We start from the raw sequence: 10,575 nt of genomic DNA, 5'->3' as shown, positions 1-10,575 counted from the left end.
AGTGTTTTAATGGCTCATTTGAAAGGAAAAGCAAATACAAAAGATTTGTAACCCCTAACTGGTCATATATCTATATGTTTTCTATTGACACACGTATCTCTTTTGGTCCAAAGCATTAGTGAGAGCATCAATCTCTCTCCACATGAAAGTGTGTGTTCTCCCAGCTGACACCATTAACACCAGAACCTCCACTGTTCCCTTTGAAGAGCCTTTCTGAAGCTGTTTGGACTGAAACTGACAAGCTCCCACCGCTGCATATAAAATACAGACAGAGGTCAAGGTCAAAGCCCTGGTGAGTCATACACTCACTGACCTCTGACATTAGGTCAAAGGTGTCAACAAAGGCTCTATTGTGATGAAACTGCAGCTTTACAGCTCTGATATTCATGCAAAGACCTATATATATACACCAACATGCTGTAAAAACAGATGAAACATGCCAAAATGTTTTTCCATGTTTAAAATGATAAGTGCTTTAGGACTGAAACCACATGTGGGCAGTGTAGCACTGTATTACACTGCAGGATACACCGAGATGAAGTCCTATCAAACCCTCGCTGAAATGAAGATTCTCAGCAATATCTGGCTGTTTTTTGGTCAGTGTTTGTTTCGCTTGAGCTGCTAACAAAGAAAGCCGATATTCAATAAGTTGCTTGACCACGAGCTTCTGCTGGTATGCAAATACAACAGCTATGCTTCAGATTGAGCCTGCAGAGATCTCATGCATTATTCACAGCGCCACATCCATAAATGCCTTCATATCAACTTGCAATTCCTCTACCGCCTGCAGGCACTCCAGAGAACATGGCTTTATATTTTAAGTAACAGTTTTTAAAGCCCAACAGAATTTCAGTGCATTATCAGAGTGTTAATTAAAATCCTAAGTAGCCAATTTGTCACATTAGTTTACAGTTCTTGTATGGACAGAAACAAAAGACAAATGCAGTACACAAGTAGCTATCAAAAACAAATTTAATGAAACCAGCACTTGATGAAGAAACATTTATTAGATCAGTAGAATACATCACCATCATCATCATCATCATCATCATGCTAAAAAGCAGCAACAGCAGCACTTCATTTCCTCACTCTCACTGTTTGTCAGACAGGTCCCCTACTTTTTTTTTCTTCATTATAATGAAAGTCTTTTCTTATGCAGAGCCACAGCTCTTGTGTTCAGCTTGTCTCATTAGCCTAAAATCTCTTGAGGCGGGCTCCAGCTGCTTCTCATCTTCCCCTGTCATGGCTTCCAAAAGCAGACGAAGCTTGCAAACACAGTTTTTTGACACACTGATGGGTTGCAAAGCTTAAATTGTTCACTGTTTATTGTTGTTGAATGGTACGAGGACGCCGGGATCCACAGAGTGATGCTGCTGAGTTCCTTGTCATATCAAGTACATTGTTTGAAGTATTAACAGAAGTAGTATGTACATCTTTTAAAATGCTACTTTTATGTGCTGCAACAACATCGGACTATTATATCTTCACCATAACAGGACAAAAACACTTCACTAGTATTCACATGCACTAGTACATAGTGTCAAAGCTGTCAAACACAGACCACAGTTTATATTTACATGATGTTCACAGCTACATTCCAGATGTGTGTTTGCTTGTGCACTGTTTTATTAACTATTATAATATTCTGGAAAGTAGGAAGTTGTTTTTTTTTGTTACATGAAGTGAAATGAAAGTGTTATATTTCACTCTCTGTGAAGACTGGATATGTGGAGGAAATACAGAATAATAACTGACACTGGCTTATTGCTCAGTACGTTTGATATGTAATGCAACGTGATATAAAACAAAATGATTTAATAACTTCCAGTTTTCTGTTAGTGATAACATAGTTATTTTAACAAATTGGTCCTGTAAATGACAATTTGAAAGGAAACAAGGCCATCACATGAAATATATATATGTGTGTATATATATATATATTAACAATGTACAGGACTTTTTAATCAATAAATATACACATACACCAGAAACGAAGTGGATAGAAAACTAAAATATTTAGTAATTAAATAAACATGGAAGAACTCAGGATGACATTTTGGACACTGAGATGATGCAGTTTTCTAAATGCTGAAACCAGAAAGATTCTGATGAAAAAATAATAAAACCTATTTGTCTGAGAAGCTTATATAGGCCACAGGCACACAGACAGACAGACAGACAGACACACACACACACACAAGCACGCACGCACACACACTTATAAAAAAATCTCCCTGTTTATTGCGGCTTTGCAAACTTCTTCAATAAATGTTTTATCTGTGAAACTACATGAACCTACAAGACAACTACAAGCTATTCCCTTTTTTTCGAGGACATATCATGGTATACAGCATCTACGACTGATTAGATGTGCTGAATGTTTGGTTCCTCCTAGTTTCTTGCAGTTCCTGGGCATTTTTCCATCTCTTGTTTACTGATTTGTCAATTTATGAAACTTAAAAAAAAAAAATACCTGTTCTTCCATATTGCCCTTTCATTGTGTCACTTATTTGTTGATGCCATGTCACTGCAAGTCCATGTACTTTCCAGCTTGTTTTGGACACAATTTCACATTTTTGTGTGATGTAGGAAAAACAAAAAGATCTGTTATTGCAGCTATGTGCTTGTCTCCACACTAGCAGGCACCTAACTAGCATACCATGACACACTGTTGTTGCCAGAACTGTCAATCGTAGTGTGGATAGATCCAGTTCTTGTGCTGGCTGATACTGTCACTCTGCAGAGTTCAGGTCACAGAGGCCAGCTGAGATAATATACTCCAATGCTCTGGCATGACACCACTACATACTGTTTCCTGCGGTTGTCCATACTGCTGCACTATAAAACAGGTCCGCCTCCGCCCAGAACACACCAGCTGGTAGATCAGGGTGTTTTCTTTTCCAACTTTTCTATTGAGCCTTAATGGAAGATGTTTCGCAGAATTGAAAAGAAGAAACATGACCTTTTTAAACAGGATTACAGAGTGTGATCTGGGTGTGGTCTTGAGTCTTGGAGGGAAAGTGAAGGTTTATGGGTCAGACGCTACGGGGGGCCCTCTCCAGTTCATGGGTCCTGCGGTTGCGTCCCTTCTGCTTTTCTTGCAGGTGTTTCCACTTGGATGCCAGCCCTTGCACATGCATGTGGTTATGAGGGTTCACCACAACCTTCTGCTGCTGTTTATGGTGCATTTCGCCCTGCTGCACCAGGTGTGCTTTTTGCTTCCTGTGCTTCCTCTCTCTTTTCCAAACCTGCTCACAGAAGTCGTCCACACTATTCAGAGTCGGGTGGTTGACCAAAGACAGGAAGTCTCTGTACCAAAGCTTTTGATTGGGAGCTTCTCTAGGTAAAGAAAAGTCCTGGGCACGGGCACTGGTTGTTGTGTCTTCATCGGGATTTAGAAGATCCTCCAGCCGTTCTGTGTTAATTACCTCCAGGTTAACCTTTAAAACTGTCTGCATGAAGCCATGTTCCACCGCTTGGCACAAATAGATACCCGAATCCTTTTTGTTAAGAGTGCGGATTAGGAGGCCTTGGTCTGTTCGGATGAAACGCTCCTCTGAATTGATCTGCACAAGAAGAATATTTCAGCAAATGGACACAAAGTGAAAAAGCCATAAAAGCAAGAAGTAAATTGAATGCAGCTCATCAAAATAAGCTATGAACATGTCATGCTGGCTCAGAATCTAATCAGCTACACTGCTCATTCCATTTTATAATTAAATAAAAGTGATTTAACTTGAGTCCTCTATGGCATTAAATATTGATATAGTGGGTTTCTGCAGAATAAAGAGTCTCTTTATGATGTGACATGATTTATGATTTATATGCTGCCCTGCAGAAGAAAAAAAACATCTAAGTATGAGCTGAACACAGGTTACTGAGGAGGAGCAGACCTCTTGTTTGCGGTCATCAGCGGAGCGTTGATACTGCCAATATGTCATGGCTCTCTGGGATTTAGGGCTACATTCAAGAAAAGTGCTGCTGTTCTCCACGCCATACACAGTCTTGTCCAGGAAGGTTGCCTGACCATTTAGTTCATCTGGAAAAAAAGAAGAAACCCATGACTACGATAAGAATAAGAGTATCTTTGATTTTTCTACTCCTCTTTCTGATAAAGAAAAGAAGAAAAAAAACACCCTTCTGTCTCCAATTACTGCTCATGTCAGGGACTGGATTCATTTTGTCACATTATCTCGTCTGCTCTCATCTGCTGAATAGGCAGCTTAAGCCACAGTGGAATTCATCGGAGTAAATAGAGTGTGACTAAAACTTGGATAAAACTTGGGCTCAACATACACTCAAGTTTTTGATTGATCTCCTAAGCACTAAATTGCATGTTTACTATTTCGCAATCTGGTTAGATCTGCTTTGTGTTAAAACTATATAATATTATAGTCACATATAGGCAATGTTGGCCCGAATGCAACAATAAAAGTGTAGCTGCCAGCACATTGCTACAAGCATGAGGCATCCATTCAAACAATCCCTTCTCGAGTTTGTTGTGTTGGCTAACATTTTATTCCCTTTATTGCATTAACTAAATGAAATAAACGCATAATTAAGAAAGAAGCACATTAAATCACAGAAGGGATCCCCATTTAGGCAAAAGGTCGCCAACATGGCAGCTAGCTGAAGGTCTTGGTGACAGAGAGGTGGCGTCAAGGAATTTGGACCATGCTAATTACAGGCCTCACATGAACCAAACCCAGTTTCACACCGCTAGAAAACACATAAAACACAGAGATACAACACCACCCACATATTCTACAAGGTTTTTTCTTCTTTTTTTAAACCATTTGATCATGTAAGGAAGCCCAGTTTCTGTTTTGAGACATTTGCGTCTACCCAAAAGTAACAATGTTAAACAGATGTCATCGTCTACAGAAAAGGAGTTTTTTTTACTGCAAATGTACCGTGGTGTTGCAGATCTGAGCACTGAGAGAGTGGGTCTCCGTTCCTGATGTCTTGCCTTCTTGTTCTCCTGCAAAAACAAATACAAACAGCTGCATGAGCCGGCAGAAAAAAAACCCCTTCCTTTTCACAGAAAATATACAGTATATCTAAGGAGAGTTTATATGAGAATGTGCATAGGTGTGTATTTGAGTGAGGGCTGGGTGTGCAGCCACGAGTGAAGGCCAACACACACAAATAAACAGCCAGCCAGCCCACGGCTTAGCAGAAAAGCTTTAATTACAGGGCGTGAATGAGAGAGGAATTCAAATTGAATCTATCAATCCAGCCTGTCATCTTTCTGGGCTATAGATACTAAAGAAGGGGAGTCTCATGCTTGGTGTCAAATATTACCCTGAGGATATTTTCTATAAACAATGACTGAAGCAACCATGGAAATGTGAAAGCAAAGCGGTAATTTCTTTCTCTTTGTTTCCTATTGCTCTAAGCCAGTGTTTGCTTGTTGGTAACTGGGGTAGGAGTTCGCTTGGGTTGGTTTAGTTTTGAATAAAGAGAGTTCAGAGGATACCAAGCAGCTAGAATTCAAATCAATAACCCCAGTGCAGCTGTGAGTGGGAGGCTGAACACATCAAACATACAAGCACAACTAAATCAGTCCACTACCGTATCCTGCATCTACCCAACCCCTAACATCTTCCTCACCTCTGGTTCACCGTGGCAGCCTCCAGACATTACTAATGTTGCTTTGAACTTACAGTAAAGTCACGAGATGGGCTATATTTTAAAAGTGTCTGGTTGAACATGACCATATGCCCTTAGAGCTTTATGGAAAATAAAATAGCATTCACTATAAATGTGGTGGAGTTACAGTGCTGACCTGCACCCTCATAATATATAATGGTCAGAATGTTGAACACATAAACAAATACGGATATGATTCTGAGAAATACTCTGCAATTAGATCATTTGAGACACAGACAACAGGATGAGGCCCAAAAACATAAATAGACCCAATTTAATACTAATTCAGTGGTGTTGAAACTCCCAAAATGTCTTTTTGGCAAAGTCTTCACATTCTTTTGCTGATCAGGACTAAGTACAGCTAGTGGTGCAGGCATGTAGGCTTTTGACGGGCCACAAAGTCACACGTGAACCACTGATCCATCTACCCCTTGACAAGGGTTTGATGAATAAATGGCCTGTTTCTTGCAGACTTCAAGACCGTCTGTGTGCCTGTGTAGCCACTTTGGCTGTGTGTGCAAAATAAAAATGAAAAAGAATTGTGGTTATCAGCTAAGATGAAATTGGTTGAACAGTAGGAACAGCAGAAACCCAGAAGGAATGGTTCTGCCACAAAGTAAAAGCTATGGATCACTGCTGTCACGGTCTACAGTCAAGGAAATTTACATCTTCAGGGACTGTGAGGCCAACGTCCTTGAAAAAGGTCTCTGTTCACAAATCAACAGCTTCAAGCTCGACCGAAGTTTACTGCTGAACACATGCTCCAAGACAGAGGTCAAATGGCCATAAAATTTGACTTGTATTTGAAATGCTGAAGATGGAGGAGGACGTCAGAGTTGTTCAGTATATCCTCAAACCACCAATGCAATCGATGCAATCGTGATAATGTTCCCAAATGACACAAGAAACTGACTGCAGCATGAATAACGTAGGACATCATAACATTATTGGAGGGAGTACCAAAGTCCTGCCTAAGCCTTATAGCTAGTGTACTGTATTTAATGAAGAAGATGCTTTGCAGATTTTAAAATCCGTTAGCAGGCTGTAATATCACAAAAATGAAGGCAGAGTGTGGATTGGCTACCTCTTGGCCATGGGGAAGTATCTGGAGCATTCCGTGCCATCCCATGCACAGTAAGGGTCCCTTGCCAGACAGCATTCAGCACAGGCTTTCCCATAAACCTCACACCGGTGGAGAGGCATCTGGGACACGGCAATGTCCGATCCAAGGTAAAGTTGTTGCTATGAAGAGACAAATAAAGAATACACCGTATTAGATATCTGATATCTTGGCAGAAACCAAGCTTTTAGTCTGGATGTGTTGGGTTCTTTCAATAACTCAACAATGTTTGGCTCAGTTTACAAAAAAATGTAGACGGACCAGTTAAGGAGTGGTGCTCACCACAGTATGCCCGTAAATCAGCTTGCTTAGATTTGATGTCCCTGTCAAGTTAACAAGCTAATTGTTGCTAAAAGTCCAGCAACTGAGATCTTTGTCTGATGGCTTATTTCGGCTGCGAATCATTCCAAAATATTTAAACAGTCCAGACAAAGTGCCTTTGTTCTGTCTCTCTGCCCTTGAACAAGGTGTGTTACCTCAGCTGGAAAAGCTTTCCCAGGTAATTTTGACAGACATAAAACTGCCGTACTTCATACTCCCATTTTCCCTGTGCATGGTAATCATTAGATCTACCTTTGGTTTCAGAAGATTTCTAATGTTTTTTTCTTTCATTTTTTCATTTATAATTTAGTATAATTACTTAGACAGCAGTGTTTCTCTGTTATGTTTAACTTGCTACATAATTGGAATTTGGACCCAGGAATGTAATACTTAAGCAGAACTTATGAAAAAGCTTATACCTGTTTTGTTGAAAGTTCCATAGCTGTAATGGGAACCGGTTCCTGCAACGAAACAAAACAAACAAATAAAATCATAAATAGGCTAAGTTAAAAATTTGCAATATATATAAATAGACAATTCTAAAGTCCAATACAGGTGACAGCAGACTAACTTACACTGAACACAGCCATTTCTTCCAACAACACTTCTTCCAGGTCGTGCCAAGAACCTCTGGGGATGGCAACAACTTTCAGAACCGTTCCTATATCTAGGATATATAAAGGGAAATGTATACTTAAAATTTGTACAACACATGACCTTGTCATTTTCGATCAGCGGATGAATCAAATACTGTGTCAGTGTTCTAGTTGAACAAATATGTAACTGTTTACCTGTGCCGATGAACAAAACATCATACAAGCCGTCCTCTGCCTCGACTTTATCAACCACTATCTGAGTGAACTGGTAGTCCACATCTGTTTTGACTATGATTGGACGATTGTTAATTGGGTAGACAGGGTTGAACATGGCTGGATGGCTTCTGGCAAAGGTTACAACCTCATCAGGGAGGTCCTTGGTTGTGTCAAATCCACCAAATGTTTTGCTCGGACACTGGGGAGAAAAAAAAAGGTAATTGTAACTGTTACATCCATCCATCATTTGTACCCGTGTCTTCATATTTGTTGCCATGAAAGTCTCTGAGCATAGCCCAGATAGGTCAGCGGGCCATCACAGGGTGCTAACATTACATGAAGGAGCAATAACTTTCCAGATCAGACAACGAGAAGCATCAAGTGGACAGCAGATGGCCATTTCTAGCCATTTTTGTGTAATCTACGGCAGTGGTTCCCAAACTGTGTGCCGCGGCACACTGGTGTGCCTTGAGGCAAGTCCAAGTGTGCCGTGGGATTTTGTGACAACCATAGCCTACTGCAATATAGTATAACTAGACAAAAATAATTATTTTAATTTACTATATACTACTTTGAATGCACTCATTCCATAATACAGAGGCAAGCTCTTTATCTAAAAACTATTTTAAAAAATCCTCCTGAAATGGGTGTGTTTGATGAAGCCCAATTTGATAAAGTTTAAATATTTTAGTATTTTGTTAATAAATATTTCATGAGTAGAATAGTTGTCTTTGTCATATCTTATTTGGCATTAGTAAATAATAAACTTAACAGATAAACAGATGATATTAGTGATAACACGTGTTATAAGGCTATTTTGCACAATAGGTGTGCCTTGAAATTTTTATTTGTCCTTTGGTGTGCCTTGGGCACAGAAAGTTTGGGAACCACTGATCTACGGTACTTTGTTATTAGTACCCAACAATGATATATCCAAAAATTCATCCATATGAGTTCAAGCCAGAATCAGATGTGAAATATGAAAAAAGTTAACCAAAGGAACTGCAAAAACAAACATTACACTCTGGGTCTCTGTTTGAGACAGCTGTAAAAACAATGCAGCGCTAAAGATGGAAAATGTTTTTTTGTCTCCTGACAACCAAATACACATTTTAACCAAAGTGTTATGGAAAGAAAAGCAAAAGAGTTTTCTTGGAAGCAGAAGTAAAAAACTTTTGCTTTTGAAATGAATGCAGTGTACATATATCTTCTTAACCCTACTGGCTATGTTGACTTTGTACATTCCTTATATTTATTTATTTTGCTTTGAGCTTATACGGTGATTTCTCAGGTAGTCTAAAAACACAGAAGAGCATGTGTTCACTTTAAGCACACCTTCCACCTTGTGAAAAGCTTGCTGAACTCACTGTGCCGGGCCTTGGGTAGGGAACACGCCCCTGGAAGGGAACCCACTGGTAGTTGGGTCCATCTCTGTGGGCATAAGGACCCAGGAACGCTCTTCTGATGTCCGTCATGCTGTACATACACACTGCTGAACCTTTAAAGATGTTGCTATTGGGGAAAAAAAGAATAAAGAGAAGGGCATTAAAAAAATGAACAATTGCAGGAAAGACATCAAAACTCCACTGCCATCCACAGTACCTGGAAGTGGTAAATACTCCGTAAATGATTGGACTCTTGGGATCCTTTGTAGTCATGAGAAAAACATCCTCTGAAAGCCAAACAGAAGGCTGAATGAATTAAACACAGACAGTCTCCTCTAAAAGGAGAGCATATCTATATAGGGTGAAGATAATGTGAGAAGAAGCAGAAAAGACACTCACGTAGTTCATCAAAGTGCGTGTCTATTCCATTACTGCCAGGCACAGAGCAAACAAGCCGAGCTTTCAAAAACGTAGTCCATTTATTTATCAGGCTCCTGTGACCTCCCAGGTCGTTCTGTTGGGCAAATCACACCGAGATCCAGCACCATTAGCTATAGTTTTGGACTTGTATTTTCTCATATAACTCAGTTACATAACTGAGTATATAAAGCTTTTAATTGCCCTTTTATTATCCTCTAACTGAATAAGGTGAACTGCAGGGCCGTTCACTCTAATATATTACTTATATATAATACAAATGTTATAGTATTACTAATTCAAATAAATACATTGTGTTTGGTGTCAAATAGCTCTTTAGATGTTATGCAGAGAGAAAACTATTATCCCAACTTGCCTGACAATGTACTGTTTGTTTTCTAGAATGCAGCGCATAAACACAGTTGCACACAATGCTGGCTCATAAAAATGCATTCCACTTGTGGTGATTTATTGCTTTAAATTAGAATGTGTGCAAATAGGCATAGGCCCAAATTAATACAGCATCTTACATAATAGATGGCTTGTCTTGTGCTGAGGATGGCAAGATTCCTGACATTCTAGGCAACCAGGTTTAAATGAAGGAGGCGTGATATGCAGCTAATCGGGAGGTTAAGGCTGGTCATCCAAATCCTGAGATCTGGGACGTTAATTCCGATACTAAGCCAGTGATTTAATATAACCACCCTCTGGAGCTGAGGGGCTGCAGTAGCATCCTAAAGGGAAAAACCTTAAATTAAAGATACAGCGCTGCCACTGATGCCATCTTTCCATCATGGGATACTGGTGACATTTAATATTTCTTTCAGGTTCCTGTGTTCTGGGGCAGTTGTGCCAACAAAGCCTACTT

The 10,575-nt window shown here is 39.7% G+C and overlaps 1 protein-coding gene across 1 annotated transcript in view; it reads right to left on the bottom strand.

Annotated features, from left to right (window-relative positions):
• Positions 1-1,028: 1,028 nt before the first annotated feature.
• sema3ab (sema domain, immunoglobulin domain (Ig), short basic domain, secreted, (semaphorin) 3Ab) overlaps positions 1,029-10,575 on the bottom strand; it is a 29,526-nt gene continuing 19,979 nt past the window's right edge. The window contains exons 8-17 of the mRNA XM_061721972.1: positions 9,690-9,804; positions 9,508-9,577; positions 9,273-9,417; positions 7,885-8,104; positions 7,669-7,760; positions 7,513-7,554; positions 6,737-6,894; positions 4,914-4,981; positions 3,894-4,039; positions 1,029-3,566 (exon numbers count right to left, since the gene is read on the bottom strand). Coding sequence (XP_061577956.1) covers positions 3,036-3,566; positions 3,894-4,039; positions 4,914-4,981; positions 6,737-6,894; positions 7,513-7,554; positions 7,669-7,760; positions 7,885-8,104; positions 9,273-9,417; positions 9,508-9,577; positions 9,690-9,804 — 1,587 coding nt within the window. The 3' untranslated portion in view covers positions 1,029-3,035. The remainder of the gene's footprint in view (positions 3,567-3,893; positions 4,040-4,913; positions 4,982-6,736; positions 6,895-7,512; positions 7,555-7,668; positions 7,761-7,884; positions 8,105-9,272; positions 9,418-9,507; positions 9,578-9,689; positions 9,805-10,575) is intronic.

This window comes from Cololabis saira, chromosome 5, assembly GCF_033807715.1.
Source record: "Cololabis saira isolate AMF1-May2022 chromosome 5, fColSai1.1, whole genome shotgun sequence".
In the NCBI taxonomy this organism is placed as follows: Eukaryota; Metazoa; Chordata; class Actinopteri; order Beloniformes; family Belonidae; genus Cololabis; species Cololabis saira.
This window is presented reverse-complemented; position numbering and strand designations above follow the sequence as displayed.